Genomic DNA, 26,752 nt, shown 5'->3' on the forward strand with positions numbered 1-26,752 from the left:
TTTGTAATTCTTGATGCAGCACTGCCTCAGGCAAGGAGGGGAATACATTATTCAAAAGGTTTGGTTCGTTTCACTAAAGTGCGAAAGTGTGAAAGCAAGTCCCCAATCGTAGCAAGTCTGGCGGAGACTATTATGTGTGAAAACAACTTAGACCAGGTACCAGGTACCCTAATATACTTAATAATATAATAAATAATATATAAAAATATATATATAAAATATATATAAATAATATATATAAATACCACAGGTATCCCTAATGGAAAAGCATAAAAAGTATAGTAGAGAACAATGTAAAAGCACCATAAGAGGCCTGATCATCCCAGCTGCAGTGGAGTTCCTTTGAAGCACTCACAGTCAGACTGCCAGCAGACATCCCCTGCTTGTTTTTAAATAAACCTTTTAAATGCTTTGTTTAATGTGTCACTGGTGGTTTATTGGGAGTTTCCTCGTTCCTTGTTCTCTTTGCGATCAGTTTTACCCCATCGGCCTGGTTGTAACACCATCTAACCATGTCCTTGTTTTGCAAAACCAGCTTCATATACAACTTTCACGTGATCAATCTCCTCCTCTGTCACACAATAAGCACACTTGCTCCTTGAAAAACAAAAGGTCTTTCAATTGTTGGTTGCGTTTCCGTTTCACTCGCTCGCTGTTCTCTTTCCTGCTCTAATCTATCACCTTCTCTTTAATTCACTACCCTCTCCGTTGCCCAAGGCTTCGTCTCCATCTGATACCAAACGCCTCTTTTGTCTCGCGTACCTTTCCTTTCTTCCATATTCTGCATTTTATTTCTCACCACCATAATCCACTCTCCCTCACTCACTCGCCCAGCTGCGGGCCCCTGCTGCCTGTTAGTCCTGTGAAACTTGTTAATTAAATCTGCAGATTGAAAGACCCCGGGGAAAAAATGTTTAATCGATGAGCACAAATAGATGACTTTCATTCCACACAATTCCTCCCATAACGCTACCCTAATGCTCGACACAATTGTGTAAGTGTGCACTTATACAATTAAGAGGACGTCTAAAGAGAACAATCTCAATCACTAAATGCTAACAGTATCCCGCTCCTTGTGACACAGAAGGAAATTGTTTCCCTGCGACACTTTTTCCTTTCCTTGTCTCAAAACGTGCACTTTCGCCTTTGCCCCATTTCCCCTGTGCTACGTTCTTTCCCCATCTCTTCTCATCTCATCGCCTCCTCTGCTGTTGATATGTCACTTACAGCATGAAAGATTGCGCCTCCATCTGAGACTTAATGAGTACCTGGAGCGCCACGGAGAGGGGGCTTCTTTAACCAGCTACTGTCATCTTATTCCCAAAGCCAGACCAACACCACCGGTGATACACTGGGAGCAGAACAGAGGTCACATGCAAATTGAGCTATAACCGTGCCTAGCAGTGTACAAACGAAGACAAATATCCAAGCGTGCCATGAGCACATGTGTGCTCACATACATACTAAGCTTACTCAGTAGTCAGACAGAGGATTGTGAGGCCTTTCTTCAGCTGCAGGCGGCATCCTGTTTTCGCCCAGCTGTTCTTTTGGCCCCGCAGCGAACTGTGTGTCTGACCTCAGACACACAGTTTTCAGCAACAACAACCCAACACAGCTGGCTGTAAAATCAGCGGCACCCACAACAACACTGAAATGCAAAGTCACAGAGAGAAGAGGAAAAATAAATAAAAAAATGGCTGTGATTCATCAGCAAACAGCGAGAGAGGGGGAAAAAAAAGTGCATTTTTCGAGGAGAACATCAATAACTGTCTCGTAAAGATTTAGTTTAAATAAAAGTTAAGACAGGTGCACAAAATAAATTGACTAATTTTAAGCCTCGGGTGTTGGGTTGACTTTATAAAAGGAATCTTTTTTCTTACCATTGCTTATATGCAGGGAATGTTTTTATTAAATATTTCCGCAACACTGGTTTGTTGTCACACTCCAGTCAATGAAATCAGTCCCGAGTGCAAATGCAAGAGCAAACATTTTTCATATACGTTATTTTATTTCCTCTAGCAATGCAATTTCAAGCCTCGCATATAAACACTACACCTAGAATGATTTGACTTTGATTGGATTTGTGACTTGTGGTGTCCCAGTTGGTGATTTTAATTGAAAATAGAGCAATACAGACACTCACTGGGATTTTTCTTTTTCAAGCTCCTTTGTGTATTTGAGCTGAAGAGATATAAGGTTCTGTGACAGCAACAGGGGCTAAGTATCTAAGAGGCATGTGGCTTTAGGGACCAAAAGCCTGAAATAACAATATCCTCTTCCTTTTTCCAGCACCTGTAAACATTTACCTTTGTGACAAATGGCAGATTTTGTGCACTTTATATGTGCATCATTTTCTGTTTCGTTTGAATACATCTGGTCTTTTCTTCAGCTATCTTTTTTTACATGTACAGTATATGGAAAATGTACGTAAAATATTTAACACCTGCAGCAGCAGCAGCAGCGTAAATGCCTCTCATCAACATAGATATGCATACAGAAAATTATATACTGCCACACACAGCACTAATGACACATGAAGAGGGTGCTATAATGCTTATTGACATTTCAAATGACTCTGCTTGTATAAGTCAGCGCACTTGAAAGGCAGATCTAAATAACCCACTTTAAATTTGTACCCCGTTCATCCGCCCTGCTGATCACAGCACAGGTGCCACCGCGCGCTGCTAAATGTCCCAAGTGGGCGGTGAGTAACTGAGCTCAAGACTTGTGGCGCACAGAGGTGGACAAGAGCAGAGATTTGTGTCCGCGTGTGGCTGCTTGACAGCCATTTCATCAACAACAGCCAAACTGCTGGAGAAATGCCAGGTTTCAAATGAGCGTGTTGGCTCTATCATTCACAGAAATACACTCTCCCCCTGTGTCAGGAGCAAGAAGGAGAAGCTCTGTCCTCACAGAGAGTTCTGTAGAACCAGGGGTCATCAACTACAGGAATTATTGTGAGCAAACACCAAACTAAAAAAAAGGCTCACTGAATAAAATGCATCTGTGCTTAAGTCTGTGATATCTTAAGCCTTTTCCTGCTCACTCTCCATAGAAAAAATCTGTGTTTTTACAGTAGTTCAGTTAATGCAGGAGAAGCAAAACTGCTGATTTTTCTCTGGTGCAAGGCCACACGGTTGGTGTAGTGGTTAGCACTCTTGTCTTTGCAACAAGAAGACCCGGGTTTGATACCCGGTTGGAACGAGGGCCTTTCTACATGGAGTTTGCATGTTCTTCCCGTGTGTGCGTGGGTTTACTCCAGGTTCTCCGGCTTCCTCCCCACAGGTGATTAGGTAAATTGGTCACTCTAAATTGACCATAGGTGTGAATGTGATGGACTGGCGAACTGTCCAGTGTGTACTCCGCCTTTCACCCTATGTCAGCTGAGATTGGCACAGCACCCCTCCACAACTCTCCCGTGGAGGATAAAACAGTAGAAAATGGATGGATGGATGGTGTGAACAGGGGGTATGCCCCCCCCGATTCACACACGGGATGGGACGCAACAAAGTGCAAAAAGCAGGACACAGCTTCGAGGGTTCAAGTGAAAAAATGGTGCTGGTTTATTGCCAAATGCGCACGTGCACAAAAAATAACAAAAAAATAATAAAGAAAATACTTGGAAATCAAAAAAATCAAACCAGCCCTTCATAGGCAAAACAAAACTCCCTTGTGGAGGCACGAAAAAGGCAACCTCACAGCAAGCTGACCTACAGCCATGTGAAAGCACTCTCCCCACCCCGTCTCCCCACTAGCTTTAAATAGGCCTATCAATCAGCTACTCACTGGGAGAACTCAATCGGATAGGTAACACATCTCCAAGCATAATCATTATTATATTATAGCTATAGAAAATAGAGTTAACACCATAATATCCCCTCATAATACCTATAAATATCCATACATAGTTCCCCCTTAAAACATATTCTTTAAATACATGACATCAGCAATAATAATGATAGGATGTACTGTCCTGGGACAGAATAAGGATCTGCTTCCACTGTGGCTCGTGTGGAGTGTGTGGTTTCAAAGCAACACAAATGTCTAATGATGAGAAAAGTGGCAGATTCTTAAGATAGTTGAGGACATGTAGATACTTTTTGAATGACTAAAGTCTGTTTTTCTGTATGTTTTTAACCGTTAGGGTTAGTTACCCTTAGTTTTAACCCTTGGTAATTTGCCATGGGAATAATAAATATAATATAATAACATATAATAACTCCTTATATGGACATAATGATGGGTGTGTGCGTTAAAAGGTCACATATTTAGTCTTTACAAAACTAGTCTCCTTATGTGTTGTTGAGTCAAAGTTATGATTAATTTTATATACATTTTTAGAAGCATTATATAAAGTAGCAATAATTGTGCAGAAGTCACAAAATAGAATGTTTTTTCATATATTTGTGTTAATAAAAACAAGCCAAGCAATCCAATTTTAAACATTTTGAGTAATTTTTGCTCAGGTGTGAAAACATGTTTTTTTTTTAATTGTTTTTTTTTTAATCAGATTGTCTAGGCTGTGCTGTAAAAAAGGATATAAGACACTCTATAGTGCACATTCTTATAGCCTCTGTATATACTGCAGGTTTGAACATAGTAATGGAAAAAGGCAGCCTGTGTTCTAAGGGTTAAATGAAGTCAAATGTCCATGTTTCATGCCGGTTGCAATATGTGACACCCACTTCAATAATCCTGAGCTGTCACTAATGTATGTGGAGCAAACAAAAACATCAAAAAAGAATCTTAAAATCTCCCGCCGAGGAGTGGTTGTTGAATATTGTATGTTGAGGGTGAGGGTGAAGGGAATGACCTCTGACAGGGATCCTATGGGCTGAATGCATAGTATCCACAACTGCGCCGCCATCACACCATCCGACCCTTGATTTAATCGAAACACAAGGAAATTGCCTTCACACTTAATTAGTGTCCGTGTTTCTATCACAGCGGCAGGAACAATCTCACCGCCGCTAGCCAGGCCAGAACCTTTAAACATCTGTGTGACAGGACCCTCCCCCCCTCACAACAAGATACCTGTCGTATATTTGTCTTGATTTTTATGCTCCTGTCCTGAGCTGGAGGAGAGAGCGGGGAGGAATCTGTCGTAGATGTACAAATACGTGTGTGATGCAAAGCGATGGCAGCCGGTCACAGACCCTCAAAAAACAAACCAAGGTTAATCTTTTCTAAAAGTTTTTTTTCCAGAGGGATTGTGCAGTTGAAATGTTGAAGTTTCTGTCCTGGAAACACAGTGATGAGATGGAAGAGATTGTGTTTTATTGGTGGTCAGGGTGAAGACTGATACTACCCTGCCCTGCACATTATTGATTCTGTGATTACAACTGGAAGAGGTAGAAGTCGGCTCTGGAAGATTATAACAAGAACTAATACGAAATATCTGTGCACATTATTTGCTTTATATCAGGGGTCCTCAAACTTTCTGTGACTTGGGACGAAAAAAAAATAAAGCTGTATGTATTAAGTCATAAAATGACATGATGACGTGATATTAAAGCATGTTAAATTTAAATACTAATTTCACTGATTTACAGTTGATTCACAACTTAGAATTTAATTTTAAAGCCTGGAAATTCAGTTTATGTTGACGTTGTGGAAAAGGAATTTTCTGTGGATCTTCATGGATCCTACTTTCACGGTCAGTTCCACAATCTTGAGTCTCTAAAGAGGAGGAGGAGGATGAGAGGGATTCAATGCTCTTTCAATATTTTTAATGTGGACTGTAGTGCCTGCTTTACAATGTACATCAAGGGTGTCAATCATATGGCCCACAGGCCAGAACCTGCCCACCAGAGGATCCACAGGATGAATTTGTGAACATTTTGCAGTAAAATACCATATAAAATCCCATATATATCAGTTCCAGGTCCAAGTGTTTTGCACCTTTGTAGATCCACTATGATCTGTAGTTGTAATGCACATAAACTTAGACATAACATTGTTGAAATTGCACTTATTTTTTCTGACGAAATTACGTGTTGTTTATATGTTTTGTACAAAGATTCTTCATTGAATGTAAAAACAAGGGGAAACAATTGGAGTTCTTGTTGTTTATAGTTTATCATGCAATTATTTTACTGGTCCGGCCCACTTGATTGCACTGTAATGTGGCCCCTGAACTAAAATGAGTTTGACACCACTGCTCTAGATGCATGCTTAACACAAAGGCCCTGCTGACTCCAATTTGTCATTCTCAATGCCATTATAACAACAAAAAAACCCTCTGCAGTGTGCGTTTTCTTCCTATGCAGTTACCTCTGAGCTTTTATATAATTTAAGAGTTGTAAGGTGTCTGACACCGCGCCGCTGGAATCAACAAAATCAATCCGTCCATCAATCTACCCATCACCCGCAGTAAAAATTTTACTACGAGAAAGACACACTTCACAGTGATATAGCAGTGGATCTCATGTCTGACATCCATCTCCCTGAAAAGTTGTCCAAACAAGCGTGATTGCGGTGTCCTCGAATTCTCAGAATTAACTGCACTCACACAGCTATGGTCAAAACACAGTCGAGATGTAGACGCCAGGCGTCTGCTGATGCAGCAGCAGAAGCAGCGATAACCTTCAGCTTGACAGACTTTTGTTCATGCAGTAACTCGCACTATTTCAACCGCCATCGCACCAGTTGTCCAGTGCAGTCATGAAAGCATCCGGAAGTCTGAATATCTAATTACCGCCGGGTGTCCTGCTCAATAAAGCATCATTTTATATAATAATTACATTACATTATATGTCATTTAGCAGACGCTTTTATCCAAAGCGACTTACAATGGAATTGAGTACAATCAGCCAACGGTGGAGTCGAACTTGCGTCTTTCGCACATAGGGTACCAGTCTTAACCACTGAGCCACTCCACCCTAATTACATCACAGATGTCCCCAGACCCCACTTTCAGAACCACCATTTTAGACTAATATGGCGTGTTTCCACCGGCTCGACTCGACTCGGCATGGCACGGTTAAGTTGCGTTTCATTTAGCATAGTACCTGCTACCAGGCACATTTTTTACTACCTGCTCTGACTGGTTCCAAGTGAGCAGAGGCGATACTATGCGTGACTCATTTGTCAGAGTGCCGTTACAGGACGAGACATCCAACACAAGAATCAAGCCGAACAAAGCCGAATTGTAGATCAGTAAAAAAGACTTAACAACCCTAAAAATGTGGGTTAATCTCCAAAACTACCAGGGAAATGTCTAAAATCTCAGTAACTCAGTGTGTTTAGACATGCAGACATGGTCAAGACGACCCACTGAAGTTCAAATTGACGGTTGAGTTGAGTTTGAGTTTTTCCAGTAACTGCTGATCTACAGGATTGGGATTTACACTGACGACCTCCTGGCTCTGATCAGATTCCTAACTCCAGCAGTTACAACAAACCGACTACACCAGGATCCACCGAGCTTCCTTAATGACACGTTTCCGTCGGTCATAAATGTGAATGAGCCGTGGCACTCAGTCGCAGCAGGCTCTTAAGCAATCCAGTCATTTCTGTGCTTACAAAAAAAGAAATATGAAGCTTAAATGATAATACAGCCAGACTTCTTTTCAAAGGTATAAGAAGACCAGCAGTGATGGCCACAGAGCAGCGGCCCTGAGGCATCTGTACATTTACATATTCATAGACTGTCGTTCTCACTGAGGGAAAAGATAAGAATTTCTTTGGTTGTTTATTGGACTTGTATTAATAAGAAAATCCATTAAAAACAAAAATATCGCTCTCTTCTGTGTGTTTTTTCATATTTTACAAACTGTGCCTGGAGGGGATCTTTAAAGGAAAAACCTGCTTAATAATAAGCACCCTTTCAGATGAGTCTACTCCACACTGTGCAACAGATGTGACTTAAAGCGCAGCACGCCAATGTGCTTTTGATGTACCTTTCAAACGCATGAACCTCCGATTGTCTGCTAACGGCTATAATCACTTGTGAAGGAAAGAAGAAAAAAAACAGTGTGGTAAAAAAGCAGGAACAACTGGATTTCTCTCCATGCTCATCATTCCTCTCACTTAAGATTTCACTTTCTGCACCGGTCGCCTGCTTCCTCGAAGGCTGTCAGCTGTCACTTCTCTGCCGTCACTTCACTCCTTCACGTCACTTCTTTTCATTCCCCATTCAATACTTTATGATTTTACCTCCCATCCCTGCAAACCAAGTTGACAGAAACACCGGCACCTATCGCCACATTATGTGGATCCTAGCCATCCGTGCTGACAATCCTCCACTGATGCCTCCCTTCATCAGAGCAGTGATCACTATTTAATCAAGGCTCTGCAAGCGTTCGACAAGATGTTGAGTTGCACACTTCACAACAAAAGCTGTCATTACAATCAGATTCTGTTGATTTCAGCCCTGACACCTGAGATTCGATGCATGTGACAAATCACAAACACAAAGAAAAGTCACATACGGTGTGTAACAGAGGGTTTTTTGGCAGGAATTGAATTACCATTAAGGTAGGTCATCTTTGCCCCCAAAAGGTTTGCTTTTACTCCCTTTATTAAAATTAAATAACTTATTCATTTAAAACACCAGCATTTTCTTCCCACGGGTTTTGTTGAGCCGGATCACTGAAAGAAAACCTGGCTGTGTTGAACATCGATTTGTAGTTCATCCCTCCGAATTAGACGAGAGTGACAGTATGAGATTCAAACCCCGGCCTAACCTGTGGCCGATGCTCCAGCAGGTGTTTTGATTAAAAAAAATAATGCAAAGGTAAAAAAGAAAGCAACTTTTTTTAACATAACGTATTACTTTACAGGGCACGCCTTGAAATGCAATCAAAATTTTAAACCTAGAGAGTTACTGGAGGATCATGTAGAAAATCAAGGTCCATGAAGGTACCATACATGGTTCCATGCCTGTGTATGGTAAATAAAATATATATATATAAAAAAAGAGTATATATAAGAATAAACAAGACAAATAAAGTGAAAGGAACATTATTTTTAGAACATTGAACATTTTAGATATTTCATCAACTCTCCATCATTAGTCTTTGAGATATTACCGTAGATGCAGGAGAAGACTGACCCGTATGACCGTACTGGATCTCTGCTGATTGGCAGATGTGTTTCTAAGTTCAAAGAACGGTTTTGGATGTCTGGGAAAGTTACCAGATGTAGTTCTTTGCCCAGTGAAGGGTTAAACACAAGTAATACGTAATATATTACATTTTAGTAACTGATAACAACGTTAGACAATCAAAATCATGCATATGTTCGAGCTGTCAAACAAGACCCTTTTACCCATGTATTTTGTTAAATAAAATGCACCTACTAGTGGTGGACATGGTGAACATCACATAACCATCAATGCGCTGCTCTGCTCTGCTCTGCTCTGCTAACCTCCAATAGCTACTTGCCAAAAACCAAGTGGTGACACATACATGCATACATGCGTGAATTCAGCAATAGACGTTGCCTATTTTGGACCTTTAAATGGACGAATTATGGGGACATTTCTTCATGAAGCAGAATGTAACAAGCTGACCTTGGCCTGGTTCACAATAGATGGATCGCGTGTGAACTCACTGTTCATGTGTTACCTGATTCAAATTCAAACCAGACAGGGACAAAGAAGCTGTGAGCGGTTGTTGTTGCTGAGGCAACACGAGATAAATGACTTGTGATGTGTGAAGGCACCCCCCCCCCATAAACTTTATATTCTATAAAAGGAATTTATATTACACAAACAAGACCATATTGCAGTTTTATTTTATACGCAATAACTTCAGAAATGACTGTAAACAACTCTATATTACAGCTGACTTGTTTATGAATAGATGATTTGCAGTGGAAAGAGTTAGGATTGATGGCAAGGTAATCGCATAAAGTCCCCATCATTAAGGCTTCCTGTACCGCACATCGTTTCTCTCTTTTTAACAACGCCCCCCTTATGAACCGTGGAAAAAAAAAAGGGGGGGATGGCAATCAAATATGACTTGCGTGAAGATCCATCACAAATTACCCCTCCGTGATCCTTAAGGATATCTCATAAACAACTCCTTCAAGGTTATATCCCACATGTATCACACCATTAGGAGAGGAGGAATCCATAAATCATCACTCATTGTGAAACAGGCTGCCTATCAATAAATACTGTAGAGAGGCATCCTTGGAGATTCCAATTTTGCTGTAAACACTTCAAGTACAGCAAATCACTTTTGACTAGCTCGCCGAAACAGTCTCTAACATACAGAGACGAGTGTAGAGACCGCAGCATTTTCACAAACAGAGTATAATAAGATCCAAAAGTAATCCCTGTCAATCATCCTCCAGCCATGAACAGTGAGGGGGCGGGACAATCAGGTTACAGCCTAGGGGTTGGTCTTCATACACTTCTCTGGTTGGTCTTCAGACAAGTGTATGGGTTGGTCTTCATACACTTCTCTGAAGGAGAAGATGTGGATTAAGAGCCTGTTTTCTGTGCTAGCATTTTAGCTTTTCTACAACAAAGATGTATAGATTGCAGTGTATGCACTAAGAACTACTGCTAAGAACTGTAGCTTCTAACAAACCCTAACCCTGAAGAGAATCTGTTTACATGCGCACCTATAAAAAAACATTCCAGGCATAGTTTCACTACATGCACAGAGCCAGTATTATGGCTAGGGTCAATGCTTTCTGCGTCCGCGGAAAGCCAGATGTTTCGCTTGGACGAATTGCGCCATTAACGCTGAGGGTGCGTTGGGTGTGCTTGGACAGTGCATGTGTGAACTGAACTCCCGGTTCCTGCACCACTCACCAGACAGAAAAAACATTTCGGCAAGAAAAGAAGTAGTCGCCAAGGATAGTCATCCCAACTTCCCTGCCTGATGGGCCTTTCAGCTGTGAACCAGATGTGTCTGAGGGAGCTGTAGTATTGTTCTCTTCTTCTTTGCGTCCCATTCCCTGAGTCCAGACTTGTACCGCCACCTAATGGTGAAATGATGCCTGATTTTTAAAAATGCCAAGAAGTGGGCTAAGAGCGGAGGGAAGGAGGAAGAGTGGAGAGTTGCAGCTGTCAAACAAGGTGCTCACAGTGAAACACTGTGCCATGCTTTAATCAATGTAGAAATAGGCGATGAAGCGACAGCTTCAGTGTAAAAGGGGGGAGGAGTCTGGGACAATGAGCCTCGCACTGATTAGACAAGACGGCGTCACAAGCGTAGACGGAGAGAGCCAGTGGCTGCTGTTTGACCAGAGAGGCAGTAGTATTTTTATTACAACATGTATAATTTTACTACTTTACACTTTTGAGATTTGCACCTGGATCAACAAATAACATCCCTAGATATCCAAATACAATGGTCCATGTCGAGTTCTGTGCATGTTCACTCAGTCAAATGTGCCTTTCCTACTAGAAGCAATTTCTCACCAGGTGTTATTGCTCATTTGTATTTCTTTGTACACTCTGAGTGCTGACTTGTACACGTGTGCGTACTGGTAGACTTCCTTGTGTAACCCGAACTAAGTTTCCATGGTTACCACCTTCCGAGAAACAGTGGATAATGTTGTACTACAGGGAGCACACGCGCAGTCAGGGGCTACAGCGCACAGACTCATCCATGTAGGCAGATGACTGACGCGAGCAGACCTCAGCGTACATACGGACACACGTGAATACAGAATGCATGACCCAGGCCTTAGGACACTTATTATCAGAGACTGCTGTGCCGCTGGTAATGAGCAGGGTGGGAGGGGCCCAGCTTTGTCTCTGCTGTGTTTACAAACACCAGCCTAACAATTAATTTAACCTTATACTGAACATCTCCTTTGTTCCTTTTCTGAAAAAAGCTCAGACATGAAATTATGCTGAACAACGCCTTCCCTCGGATCAGTCATCAGCGTTATTAAATATCATTTTTATAAACCTAGAGCCATGGCTGTTTGGCTGAATTTCCAGGTTGTCCATGTTTTTGTACAAACTGAGCTTGTCTCTGAGAAAAAGATGTTGCCAGTAAGCGGCCAATCAGAGCCTGGTGCACCCAAAATATATTAATGATAATGGAGCAGAGAGCAGATTATTCCAGAGAGAGAGAGAGAGAGCGAGATTGTGTCTCTGTGATTCTAATGAAATATGTAAAAGGTCATTAGACAGATGATTATATGTCATTTTACAAGCATTGTACAAACCATCTTGCTATACTGTGCTCCACCTGTTTCCTTAACATGCAACACACAAAAATAATTGATCTACAAACTCCAAACCTACAAGAACAAAACAGCAAGGCCATCACACACATGCAATATCACAGGACACCACACACCCACTCATCATCATCCTCATTTCCAACTCCTACCATCATGAAGGAGATTCAAAAGTATGAAATGCAATGAAGCCCTCTTCAGCAGAAGCCTCATACCTTCAGCCATATCCAACCTGAACAAAACAAAGCCATGTTTGTAATGTTTTTCTTTTGTGTCTGATCTTTTCATGTCCTATATGCTTTTCTGTTCTCCATGGCCAAATAGTTTCAAATAAACTCCTTTAAGTTAACTCCTCACACACTCCAGGTTCAAAATTCACCAAGACAAGACAACCTACTTAAAGGAGAGTACAGCTTGACTTTTGCTCAACTTCCTGTGATATCTAGGGCAGCAGGAATAAAAAAATTCAACAGTCAACTACAGACATTTAATTTAGAGCAGATTTCACAAATGACCAGAGAAAAAAAAGGCACAAATTATGATTTCTTGCTTCACCAGACAGAAACAGCTGTTACTACATCTCACAATAATCAGGCCTTCGGGAACACGTCATAACACCCACAATTTAAAAGGTGCCGAAAATGAAAAAATGCTTTTTTCAAATGCTCCCCTCGTGGTCCTGGGAGAATTGTTCTGCTATTGATCAAGACAAATATGTTGGGTCAATATTTCCTATATATATAAAAAAAAAGTAATAGTTTTTTTCTTATAGTGGCATGTTTTTTTTTCTGCTGACTCAGGGACAAATATTAAAAACAAAACTTCTTCCAATACAGTGTGAATTCAGGTCAACCCCAACAAACCTGCAGTGTGTTTGTTTGCTGCACTCTGTGAGTGTAATTCATTTTAGAGCTGGGTGCAACAAAATCAAATCTTGATTAGTGAGTATGTGCAGTCGAGCAGGTGCGAATAGTAAATTGATATTTGGGTAAGTCACCACCAGTAAATTAAACTTAATCAGCATTTATGAATTCCTCAAACTGAATAACTGATTCTCATCCAAACTAAACAAGGAATTCAAGTACTCTGGGTACTTGGTATAACTCAACAACTCACATATCTAGCAACTCCATATCACATTTGCACAACATTATTTTTCGTTTATTACATTTACAAAATAAAGACTACGAGTACTAATCTTTCAAGAATGAAGTCGTAATATTATGAGAATAAAGTCAGAACATCATGAGTAAAGTCGTAACATACGACTTTATTCTCGTAATATTACGACTTTAATCCCATATTACAAATTGTTTCTCATAATGACTTTTTTCCATAATATTACAATTTTTTTACGAGTTTATTCTCATATTACGACTTCATTCTCGTAATATTACGACTTCATTCATACTTCGAAAGATTAAATATTTCTTTTCAGTTTGTTCCCTAATACTAGTATTTCAAACACATTCCAGGAAATTTGTAATGATTCTTAAGTGTCATAACCTAACATAATCATAACCTGGGCAAATATCATTTATGACAAAAACCTGGATAAGATCTCACACACTTTTCTGTTTTCACATCAGAAGAGGGAAGACTGCCATAAGGTCTGTTAGCCAATACAGCATTACTGTACGTGATGATGTGCAGAGTTGCAGCCCCTGCCTGATGAAATATTCATTCAGAGTGTTGAAGGGGGGGTTAAAGCTGCGGTTCCCATCTGATTCAGGACATTGTCAGCTGATGATTTATGTGTATAAATGAATTCTGGAAGACATCAGGGAGCTAATAAGTCGTCCGGGCCTCCTGTTTAGTGAGCAATCATTTATAGGCGGCTGAGTGGCAAGGAATCACAGCTGCTCTTCGCCAGTGGTCAAGGGTTACCATGGGGACAGAGGAGAAGGTCAGGGGGCTGCGAGGTAAGGTGACAGTATGGTGTTGTGCTGTAAATGAAAGTGGCCATAAGTGAACTGGCGCCATGAATGAATTATGAGACAATACTGTAGAGTTCAGGAATGAAACGGTGCCTCTCATCATCATCCCTTTTCTGCTCCTTTTAAGATTATATGTAATTCATGAGGATTATTTATGTTTGAAACTAGCAAAGTGAGAGCAAATAGTACAGATGTGTAATTTTAAGGAACTCAAAGATGAAATTGTGTAAAACTCTTTTGGGGTTCAAAGAAAGTTTGAAATGTAAAATAATTAACGTTCAGTTTATGATCTAAAGTGTAAGGTTTTATGTATTTTCTCTACATTTCTGAGTTTCTGCAGTGTACAGGATTTTTTTCAGTTATTGGCACGTTTGCGTTCAATGATCTCACTTTGTTTACTTTTTCATGTGATATAAGTGAAAAAAAGATGTTCATTCATTCATCTGCAACAGGTCACAAGAAAACATTTCAAAAAAAGGCAGCAAAGGAATTACTTACAGTGCAGTAATTAAGTAAATGTATATATTGTTAATTCATGTCACGGAAGAGACAGTTTTTCACAACGTTTTCACAAATCCATCCATTTAATACCAAATACCACTTGAAATATTGAAATCCATTTTCAACAGATATTTATGTTACTGAAAACAAACACGCACATTTTTAGAATTCCCCCGTTTTTAGGGGCAATCAATAAAATATGTCCATCGATCTGAATGTTAAGTAAAAAGGCTGGAGGGAGACAATCTGCAATGTTATCGGGCAACAACATTTAATATTAATGGCAAATAACAGATGTAAAGAGTTGTACAACAGGAAAAACTACATATAAGAATAAATAAACTCTCATAGTATAGAAAAAATCTTAAAGGAACTCAAGTTAAGCTTTTCAACGGTTACATGATTAAATGAAGGAGGGAGAGTGAACTAAAGTGGGTGGTCAGGAAAATTAAGTATTTATTGAATCTTACTATTAACGTGTTTACTGTAGACTTTCTGCACCTTGATAACCTCTCTTTGCAATTATTGAAAACTGCTGAAGCAACAAAGCCAAGATGTCTCAAAACTGATTCAATAAATCACAGATTACAGCACACTGTATGAGTTTACTGATTTTTCTTCAAAAAAAAAAAGAAGCCACGACTGCTCTTTATTTGCAAATGGTGTTGGGTTTAAAGTTTATTGCGTTGTCAATAACGGTTCCCAAGTATTTATAGCGAGAAACAATCTCAACATCCTTCTCCTGAATTGCAGCATGTGTAACAGGAGGCTGTGACCTTACAAAGGAATCGATAATGGTGTCTTCAGTCTCGGACACATTCATCTTCAATTTTATTAAATGGAGCACATTTTCCAAGACAAACTTTCCACACAATCCTGGCCTCTTTTCAGACGTCACCTGGAGGAGCTACGGTTGTCTGAATGAGTCAAAACAAACAAACATTCACCCACACTAAATCCATAATTGTCTTTATGAGACTTCTTTTCTATACCCTAATCATGCCAGTACAGACCGGATTCTGCAGAGTTTATATGAGAAAAAGAAGAGTTTTTTTGTTTGTTTTCTGCTTCAATCTATTTGATCTTTCTTTCTTTGTTCCGGTAATCACGCAAACGCTCCTCAAAGAGCGAGACGCTCCACTGGTCCATGCCAATACAACTGCTCAGTAATTCATTCATGGCTGTAGCACCTTGTTAAATCAATGATTTAGACCTTGTACGAACCATGGACACTTGCCTCTCACAGTGATAAATGCTAGCACTTCCTCCCCACCCCTGTGAAAGTCTGTGGATGTTCTGCACTGACAACACGACCCCTCACAGATAAAAACAAACTCCTCTGACCATAATTTCCTCCATGACACCCTTATGAAACTTTGTTGTTCTGAGAAAACGCAGCTTTTTCATGTTGCGGCCGCCGCGACAGCAGATAACAACGTGGCCGCTGCTGTGTGAAGTGGAACATTAACTCGAGACGCGGCTCAGACTGCAGATTTGTCTGGGGAGGGCGGAGAGACAGGCAAAGAAACGTGTAGAGATCAGTAATGAATCACACTTTTCCATCTGGATAATTGGTTGAAATAAGCACCGAGGGCCACCTGCTGACTGCCTTTCGGAGCTATTTTACATGGAAATTGAGCCCAGTGTCAATCACGGTGCAACAGAGGAAAGGCTAATTTAAGGGCTAATGTTCAGCTTTTAGTGGTATTTCTAGTATAAAGCTATAATTCGAAATTATTCAGGAGTCTCTAAACATATAGTGTACAGAAATGAAAACAAATCCACATATCAGAAAGTACGAGAAGGTGCTCTGAGACTATAATACTGACTGATTGGCTACTGACGACAGGCATTACCATCCTGAACACGTTTTAATGTCGTTTGAAGGGAAAGGTGTGAACATTTGTTAAGCCCAGACAATAAAGCACCAATCATCATCATCGATCATCTTGCGTAACTCAATTTACCCAAACTTCAAAAAAGGATGACGTCCTCAAATATAATGTCCTGTTTTTGCTACACGGCAAAAATATTCCACTCACTCTGAAAGAAAAGCAAACAAAAACCAAAGTAATCATTATTTAATTATCGTAGCCTAATCATCATTACAGCTCCATCACGTATTGCATCTGTCATATTATCTGTTCTTCATACACCCGTATCTCTCAATATTTAATTAAGTGAAAAAAAACAAAAAACTGTAACGTCCCTTTTTAAGAGTTCTTGCAACTTTCAAGACAATTGGTTGAGTAGTTTTTGTGTTAGACTGCCAACAGTCAGACAAATAGCACTGGAAACATGACTTCTGAGATAATTGCCAGCCTCTCAGCTGTAGCTGTATATTGCATGTTCCCCTCGTTGATTTTTGTTTTTTAAAACAATTAAATGTAATGCCTGACTGAGTTCCCTCTGACTGTTCTCAATGTATTGTTTCAGAATAGAAGCTATTTTCTGTAAAAAAAAAAATTTAATTCAGTCAGACTGTGCTGCTTTATCAGCACCAACAGAGAGACAAATATGAAAATGTGATTTTCTTCCTAAGGTGTGAATATTAAAATTACATTTGCCAGGTGGCCACAAACTCCATTACAAGCGAACGCTAACGTTGTTTAGTCGACATGTGAAACTTTTAGCCGGTTGTTTTAACGCTTGGCGCCATGTGTGGTACCTGCCACTTTCAGTCCAATCAATCACATCCAACCCTCGGTGTTGCTGACAAGCCGCATCTGGCAGGGTGTTGTACATTAAAATGCTCTGTCAAATATATGGCTGCAGCTCTCGTCTCGACACACGACGTACGTGGTTATCAAAAATGTGAGGGTAGCTATGTGATGTGGAAGGAGCCGAGGAGCTTGAAGGTATGAGCTGCTGCTAAATAAGAAAAAGTTCTACCAACTTTACCCGGGTTAAAGTTTGGATTACGTCCAGGTTTTTCCCAGATTTATATTGATATTCTTTGAAAGACCTAATATTGATTCAAAAAATCCTTACCCCTTTAACACCTAAGCTAACACCTAATCAAAATGTGCATCTTTTTTTCATCTTTTATTTTAACCATAAAGGGGCCAGCAAATGATTCTGTGAGTAACTTTCAATATCTGGCGATTATTTACTGCATGTTGTAAATAGTGTATTAACAATTTAAAATGAAGAAAAACAAGATTATTTTCGAAAAAACAGATTTTGCGTGTTAAATTTGAAAAGTATACCACATATTTAGAATAACGTTTATTTGAGTCTTTGTCTCAATGTCTAAAAACAGGCCAAAAAAATGGAAACTATGTATAAGACTTTTTCCAACTCTCTCCCACCTCTGACCCCTAGTTTTAAGCTGCTGCCATTCAATTGAAGGGCCAGTGTGTGAGAACTCGTGACATCGAGTGGTGAGATTAAAAGGAGGACTCCTACGCTCATGCCTGCCTTTCCAAAAGGGATATATGGTGGCCTTCAAGTACCAGAGGACGAGGATGTTGTAAGCTCTTCTATGGCGACAAAGACGCTGATTCTCCGGCTTCCTGCAACAGTGCAAGTGAATTTACTGTAATAACCACAAGTTGACTTGATGTGCAACTTCTTAGCCTTCAGAAACCGTTGGATTTTTTCTGATAGCGCAAACCGTCACATAATTACAGTAATGTCAAGTGCACTTGCGCAAAGGTGTTTTCTGCAATGTGCTTGTTGGGTTAGGGTTAAGGGTTACTGTCTGGTGAAGCTAACAGCTAAGTGATCACCTGAGCCCAGTCCGACCGAGGGCCTTTCTGTACAGTTTGAATGTTCTCCCATTCAAACTCTGTGTGTGAGGGTTTTTTCTGAATACTCCAGTTTCCTACCACGGTCCAAAAACATGCAGAGATTAATTGAACACTCTAAATTTACCACAGGTGTGAAAGTGTCAGCTGGGATTGACTCTGACTAATATTAAATTGAATTAGGATGTTGTGAATTGCAACCTAAATGATATAGAAATTATTCATGGGCATATTTCATAGAAAACAGGTCTTTAAGAAGGTCTGTTACTGTTAACTGCTGATGCATCCCATATGGTCCAATTTCACATATTAAGCGTTATATTTGCACATACAGCAACAATCTATCAGGTGTTGGTGTATAAGCAACCCCCCCCCCAACCCAAAGCTTACTTACAGTATATTCATCTTCATTGTGCTGTATCTCATCATTATTTCAATCACTTGTGTTAGACTTTATATTACAGTTGAAGGTCAGAAGCTTGATAAATGTGTCAACATGAATAATGGGGCCGGAGTCTACTGTTCTACACCTATTAGCAGCTATTTCACTCAGCAGCCATTAGGGACCGTCATCAAGGGAGTCTGATTATTGCAATGACAAGACTGAACCCTTGTTTTCCAGCCAATGCATATTAACCAAGCGTGGGTTTTATGCCATTATGTATAACTATACATTTTTGTCAGATGATGAACGTCTCCACTGAAGTAGCTTCTGAATAAAACATGGGGAGCAGGGAGGGCAAACTACACACACCACACTGACTCTCCCACCTCTGACCCCTAGTTTTAAGCTGCTGCCATTCAATTGAAGGGCCAGTGTGTGAGAACTAGTGACATCGAGTGGTGAGATTAAAAGGAGGACTCCTACGCTCATGCCTGCCTTTCCAAAGGGATATATGGTGGCCTTCAAGTACCAGAGGACGAGGATGTTGTAAGCTTGAGCTGAAAATGTACACTTTGACTGGTTTGTTGATTTGAGCTGCTGTAATTATATTACTACATATAAATATATTCTAATGAAATAAAGGTTCAGTATATGAAATGTTTATACAATTTAATGTAAATGTTTCACCTCAGGTGTGTGATATACAGTAATTCTTTGTTAGCAGGTGTTTGTCGTCTTAGGTCCATTAAAAGCTGAATGTTATAGTTTACTTTAACTTTTACCCACAAGCAAAAATCAGTCTTTCCATTCCTCTGACATTTTTCATAATTTATCGATATGATCCCATTTGAAATTGTGATTAGACACTTACTCATGTTTATTTCTGCCGTCTTAATGCGTACACACTGTGCCTTTAAATGTTAAAATAAATATAGTCTACAGGTCGCTGCTCGTTTAAGCTTCCGCCCATTTTCCACACAGATATTAAGTCCCTTCTTTTATTTTCTCCCCCCCAACTCTTTCTATGCATATATGAATTTCCTAAACATTTATGCACATTGCCCATTTAAAATGCTTCATGCGGTTAAGGTAACCCCACAGAAGTCAAACAAAAACCCTCATCGCTGTTCCATAAATCTGTCACACTCTCCTCTCTGTCTGTCTGTCTGTCTGTCTGTCTGTCTGCCCCCTTGTCCCCCACAGACATCTGCATGGTCTGGCAGTCAATTATATCCTCTCACCTTCAGAAAAGCCTTCCTCCTTCACAGTATAGGAGGCAGCAGAGACCTGTATCTTTATCTGATCTTTATCCTTTTTCCAGCAGCAGAAATACAGGAGCTGTCAGTTTAAACCTTCAGTTAACCTCTCTCCAACACACGCGAGACAGCAGCCACAGCAGCCACAGCAGCCGCATGCTGGTGACTGCCTTAATGGGATGTACAGTCTCATCACGCTGTTTAGTCAGTCAAACTGAAAGACACATGACACGTGAGAGACTATTAGAGGTAACAGGCTGAAATGTATATTTGTTATAAATGGCAAATACTTGTGGAAGACAGATCAATAAAGTGTGAAATGAAAACAAAAAGACCTTGAAGAAATCTTATTATGCTGATGGTTTTTTTAATGTAATATCAGCAAAATAGCAGGATCTATTTTGGATTTCTTCTTCTTTTCTGTAATCATTTGTCACTGTGAATGCTCTCCCTGTGGTTTATGCTGCAGTGTCAATGAGTCCAGAGGACATTAGTCATTTACTGACCTGCTATGAGGCCACAGAAAGATGCACACAGGGAATCAGTCATAGTCAATAGTCAGCCTCCATCCATCCTCATGTTTCTTTATGTAAATTCCCCTTGACCTCTTATCCATATCCTTTCACTCTTCAGGCACCCAACCATATCTGCTCAGATCAATGCTTAAAAAATTCAACAGGAGCAGTCTGACTGATGTGAAACCAGGCCACACACACACCCAAGGCACAAACAGAAGTAAGGAGCCCTTGTGACCCTGTTATGACCTGGTATTAACATCCATACTGTGCGATCCAATCAGAAGTGGACAGCGTTAAGTACAGGACACATTTGGAGGTGGTTTGGGGATACGTGGCCATGTTCTTCAGCATGGTTGAATGCAAATTTGTCCTCAGGAAGCCTCCTTGCTGTCATCCTCTGATCCACTGCAGTTTCACTGTACTCTTACTACTAAAATCTTATTTCATGTTACAGCTGCACAAGTGGAGCTTCATTTCACTCAGGTCTTACCAATTCTTTTCTCTCTCTACCCTTCACACACACATTGACACAAAACGAGGACGGCAGACACATCTGTTCAGTCAGACTTGTAAATTTATCCTCACTAGCAGACATGATGCGGAGGCAAGAGATGTGAGATCCGATCACAAGTGGCTAAGTGGCTTAATGCCAGGTGTGAACATTTCATCTCATCACTGTCCACTTGTGATCAAATCTCCCAGGACAGATGTTAATACCAGCTCTGACCAGATCCTGTGAGCTATTCTCTCTTTAAACTCCCCACCCTTAAAACACGCTTTAAAGAAATCACTAAAGCAACATATGGAGTGACTCAAACTGGAGGTCTATGTGGCATCACAATAACTCCCCTTACTGTACAATGAAAAGCAAGTTAGAGTTTTGATTGCCTCGGGCAAATGAGTCCAGTGATCTTCTGGAAGAGAAGCGAGATCAATCCCGCTCCACCTTACCGATTTATTCTTCTTTTTGTGTGCTAATCTCTCTGCCTAATTACCTGTCTCTTGAGGACGTCCAGTTTCTCACTGGCCAGTGCCTCTCTCAGAGCACCAAAGAAGCCGTGGTAGTGGGCTGTGTTGTGGATCATGAGCAGGACTCCAGCCAGCAGCTCATTGGTCACTAGCAGGTGGTGCAGGTATGCCCTCTGGTGGTTCTTGCAGCAGTAGCAGCCACACCCCTCTACCAGGGGCCTGAAGTCGTCATGGTACCTGGATACACATTCAAAAGTTCAATTCATGAATGAACCAAAGACTACACAAGCACAGCTGCTCTTTAAGTGATCTGCAGAAGAAACTGCCACAAACCTCTTGTCGTTGAGATTAATCTCAAACGACGTCATCTGTGTTTGATCAAGACAAGGATCTCCATTCTGTTGAGTCTCTCCCACTGTGTCCTTCTGGTCATCATTGAGCTTTAGCACTGCAGCAACATGCGAACATCTCATTAATCACAACACAACACAAACTACTCATGTCGTAATCGCATCCATTCTGCATAAGCAGAAAGCTGTCATGCTGTCAGCCAAGTGGCAAAAATCAAATAGCAACACATAATGCAACGAGAGCTGGACCCCCGTTAAACACAGCTGTGTGACCTATATTTTCTCCACTGATACCATTATTGCTATCTGCCCATGTTTTGACGATCAAAGCTCGACTTGCACAGATGGATTCTCACAAGTAAACTGTACTTAATCTAATGAGGAGAGAAAAAAAAGTAACAGAGCTGATGATCTGAGCCTTCTTTTATCACTAGAATGTGAGGAAGAAGAGCAGAAAAAGTAAAGTGGCCCATAATGACAGTAACGATTAAACACACAAGTTAAAAGGCAACAATAAAGCACAATTGGTTGAGTGGAAAGTGAAGTGTGAGGGAATGACTAAGTGCATAAAAAAAGAAGCATAAAACTGAAATCGGTTCCAGGAGGGGCTTGTGGAGGAGCTGGTGAGTGTGATGATAAAAGCCATAAAATGGGGCTTGATTACAGCTAATAAACAATTTTTCTCAACAAATGCCAAGAGTATGAACAACAGCACGTAAAGATGAGAAGAAAATGTTTTTTAGATTTGTTGGGTACTTTGAAACAGTGTTGATTTTTCAACTTTCCTTTGAAACATGTGATTTACAGATAACACCAAATCATTTGCAACAACATCCAGGCAGCAAATATACTTCGCATTGTCAGCCACAGTTGTTGGGAGCATACCATTGCACTGGTGGAGCACACAAATAACAAATTCACATTTCATTAACAGAAAACATGGCCACACTGAAGGCACTTAGCTTGTGATGACTTCTGACAGCATGGCACACAATAACTGTTCATAGCTCCAATATAGAGCTGTGTTGCTCGACCCTGGTTCCCACTGCCCTTCACATTCTAGATACTGCCCTGCTCCAACACGCCTGCTTCTGCAGAAACCTGATAACGACCCATTTCTTTGAATCAGCTGTGTTGGACCAAGGAAACTTTGAAAAGGACCAGGGTTGAGTAACAGAAGATGCATGACCTTGTGACACTGCCCCTACTGTTCATGAGTGTATGGCATCTTACAGACAACCAACACACCAAATGGCAAGGACTGTCCCTCTGCTAACCTAAACTGTTTAGGTTTTTAGCATTGTTTCCCCATTATGATAACATTTTGTAGTCTTGAAGCACAAAAATTAGCGTTCACTGAGGGCAAACTCTTTTTTTTTATAAACTTGTTTCCTAGGCTGTTTTTTCTCCAGAAAATGTTTAGGGGGAGAAAATGCCTTATACAGAGAAATCAGTTTGGACAAACATGTTTTCATTCTGTAAGGCAAAAGAACCATGCCGAGATAAGATGGAGGTAGTTTAAAAAAATGGAAGAGGAAAAGTATGAAAGAAAAGAGTGTAAGTACGGAGGGAAAAGAAGAAGTTAGCATATGGTCTGCTGTGTAAAAAGGAGATTAAATGTGAAGTATGGGTGTTGACCCGCCTTGCAGCTTTGAACTACCGCCCCGACCAACCCCTGTAATTGGCTGGGAGGTGAACTAGAACGACTCTTTAGGTTTGACACCATCACTGCTCTCACCTACACTGAACTCCATTAAGCTCCAAGTGCAAAATCGATTAGTGCCGTCCTCCCGACACTTGTTGCTGGCAGATACCAAACTTCACTCTTTCTGTCAGAACAGTTTAACACAACTTTTTTAATGAGGCACATGAGTCCACAGCGGGGTGAGTGGATGTATTTCCCACAGCTCCTGTCATAACACTTCTTTTGCGTTACACTTGGGACAGTTATCTGAACGACAGGCCCCGACTTAATTGTTACCTTAAAAGGAGCTGCTGTGTGGCACATCATTGATTTCATTTCAGCAGCTGAATATCTCCCCACCCAATTATTTCAACTGACTCTAGGCTAGATATTACACATCAGCTATTTTACACGCACAAACATATATTTTTAGTAGCCATGGGCTCCATGTCTAAGTTTAATGCAAAATTAATAATTTGTCTACCCAGGTTTTTATTAATTGTTTGGATTCTGGCTCCTGCAACACTCACCTCTGCCCCTTCATGTATCAAATTAATGGTAAGCAAAGGTAAAGAGTGTTGTTGATAACCTTTACAAAAGTCTTAATTCTATAGAATTTGAGTGAGAGAAAATCTTTATGCCTCTGACTCGGTGAGCTTCACATCATGGGCTGCTCTCATAGAATGTAAAGCACTGGTTTAATCATCTTTAAAAGGGAAAATCAGTTTTCAGCAAGGAGACAAGGAAAACCTGATTTTAGCTACTAAAGAATAGACTCACCTTAATAAATCTGCGCCTGCTTAAAAGGTACAATATTGTGGAAATAGGTTTGTCTCTTCACTTGATAAACTGCTCACTCTGCAACAAAATCCAATGTAGAAAATAAGCAATTTTACACAACAGCATACAAGAGTTGTTGTCCACTGCTGCCTCCATCAGTAAGTTAATATGTGTTTTTTTGTGACTTTGTGGAGTTTGAAATCCTTTACATGAGTGGCACAAAATTACCAAATAAGGTGGCAGTGAACCAGCAGCTCCTATGTCCCTGCAAGCTAGGTGTAGGTTAGGTGAGCAAGTGTCCCGCAGGACTGTGACGCAACTCAAGCCACAACCTGGCACTGTACCATTCACACTACTCCGATGTTATTACAAGGTATTTACACAGCAAAAAAAATATAGAAATCTATCCATGGAATCATCAAATTTCATTCAGCTTTATAATGAACAGGTGAAAGAGACCTTTACCAACTCCCAAATTATACAGTGATATCATGTCAGTTTGCTCTTGGCACACACTGCCTGCTACAGAAGAGGAATGCCAGTGTTTTTTCGCCTTTTGGGGGGTAATTGACGTCATCCCACTTTTAAATAAGTCATGTTGTGGCTTTGGGGAAGGTTCCTAGATCTAAAAAGGTCATTCGGCTTGACAAGAGCAAAACTGTGACAAAAGGTACAGCCAAATTTGCATATGTCTCATGTTAACCCTTTGTCCCCATTAAAAAAGTGGAATTAAAAAAGGCGTGTGCCTTGATTCAAATGCTACGTGTCTCAAAATATAATGAGTTATTCCATATATATACGTCAGTGCCTGAGAGGAAGACAAAAGCTGTTTTTGCAGAATGCATTTGAGCATGCAAAGCATGAATTATATATTTGCTTACAATCATGGGGGAGTGGGGTTAATGCAACTTAAGCGGGAACGTTACAGCAGCAGATAACAAGCATGTCTTTGCATTTCATATATATATATATATACACATATATTTATTTATTTATTTATTTAATTAATTAATTAAACATGTCCATGAGAAAAACGAAGCTTGTAACCACAGCATCACTCCCAAATGAATTTAAACCTTCATTTAGTTTTGTTTGGCATATTTAGCTGAAAGAGGAAAGGTTAATTAAAAATCGAAGAGGTTCTGATGAGAGAAATGTTCCTCAAGCAAAAGCAGTATATTCTTGTATTCATAAATTTCATGTCCAAGATTAAATGAAATGATATTTTTTGTCAATTTTCACACGAAATTGAATGGATCATAAATTAGCACTCAAATAGAAAAAATGCAATTTTTTCATATAAAACAGGCCAACATAAAAAAAATAAATACATTTTAAAGTTTTACTTTTGGGGAATTCAATTTAAAAAAAGGGAAATTACTTAAATTAATTAATTAATTAATTGACTCGTCAGGGAAAGTGTGTCTCACTCAATGGATGGTCGGCATGCTCATGCAAATGTACTAATATGACTGGCTGAGTGGTGTCATATGAGGATTTACAGCACATTGGTAATTGGTCTGCATTGCCTGGACCTCTGGTGATTTAAAGTGTAAATTTAAAATAAGAACACTGGCAATTATTAACAATGAATGGAAATAGGACCACGTCCACTACTACTCAACCACACCTGCATGGGGCGCTCTACCTGCGCGTTCCGGGTCCAAGGAGACGTCGAAGTCGAAGCACAGAGCACAGCCTCGCTCCGTCACCTGGAATGGGAAGAAACCTTCAAACAGGTCCACACCAGCCTCAACGCAGGCCAGCACCTCATCAGGTCGTCCTACGCCCTGCAGCAGCCTGAGAGTCACGAACATTCACATAGCGGAAAAAAAAAAACAGCAGAGAGACAAACAGTGAATTATTAACTAAATCATTAACATTAATGGAAAACACACAAACACCAGCAGCCTTTGTCTACACCATAACAACACATGAATACATATTTGTGCCTTTGCTCTTCCTGGGATTTCCAGTTAACTGGTTCCATCTGACTCTGACTGCAGGCGACAAGGTCAAGCCCAATTTGGCTTTCAATTAAGACTCCACTACACACTTCCCATCAGGAAGCAGCATTTCCTAACAGCCAAAGCAACCAGCGGGGACGGTGTCCCACAGTATTCAAAAATGAGCCTGTTCACAAACTGTCATCTGTATATAGCTTTTGAATACAGCCTAACAAGTCTCAAACACATCACCCAGCCATAAGCAGAAGTCCTCCATTATTTCCACTTGTGTGGAGCAGCATCAGTTAAATTTTTTTAATTGTCACTTGCATTGTGTATTTCAAAGTGATATTGATGTTGTTTTCACTGCGACATTTAAAGAACAAAACATAGCACAGCAGCAAATTAGAACCAGAGAAGGAAAACTTACAGTGAAGGAAATATTATAATGACTAATTGCTGATTATTGAAATCGATCAATATTAAAAGGTCCAGTCTGTAAGAATTAGTGACATCAATGGTGA

At 40.2% G+C, this 26,752-nt stretch overlaps 1 protein-coding gene across 2 annotated transcripts in view; it reads right to left on the reverse strand.

The window, feature by feature from the left end:
- Nucleotides 1-26,752, reverse strand: part of qtrt2 (queuine tRNA-ribosyltransferase accessory subunit 2) — a 50,265-nt gene that overhangs the window by 16,063 nt on the left and 7,450 nt on the right. The window contains exons 6-8 of one of the 2 annotated variants that reach the window (XM_044035249.1): nt 25,931-26,082; nt 21,802-21,916; nt 21,495-21,705 (exon numbers count right to left, since the gene is read on the reverse strand). In XM_044035249.1, coding sequence (XP_043891184.1) covers nt 21,495-21,705; nt 21,802-21,916; nt 25,931-26,082 — 478 coding nt within the window. Of the gene's footprint in view, nt 1-21,494; nt 21,706-21,801; nt 21,917-25,912; nt 26,083-26,752 lie in introns of both variants that reach the window. The other variant, XM_044035240.1, reaches the window with a different exon arrangement.

This window comes from Solea senegalensis, linkage group LG1, assembly GCF_019176455.1.
Source record: "Solea senegalensis isolate Sse05_10M linkage group LG1, IFAPA_SoseM_1, whole genome shotgun sequence".
NCBI lineage: Eukaryota > Metazoa > Chordata > Actinopteri > Pleuronectiformes > Soleidae > Solea > Solea senegalensis.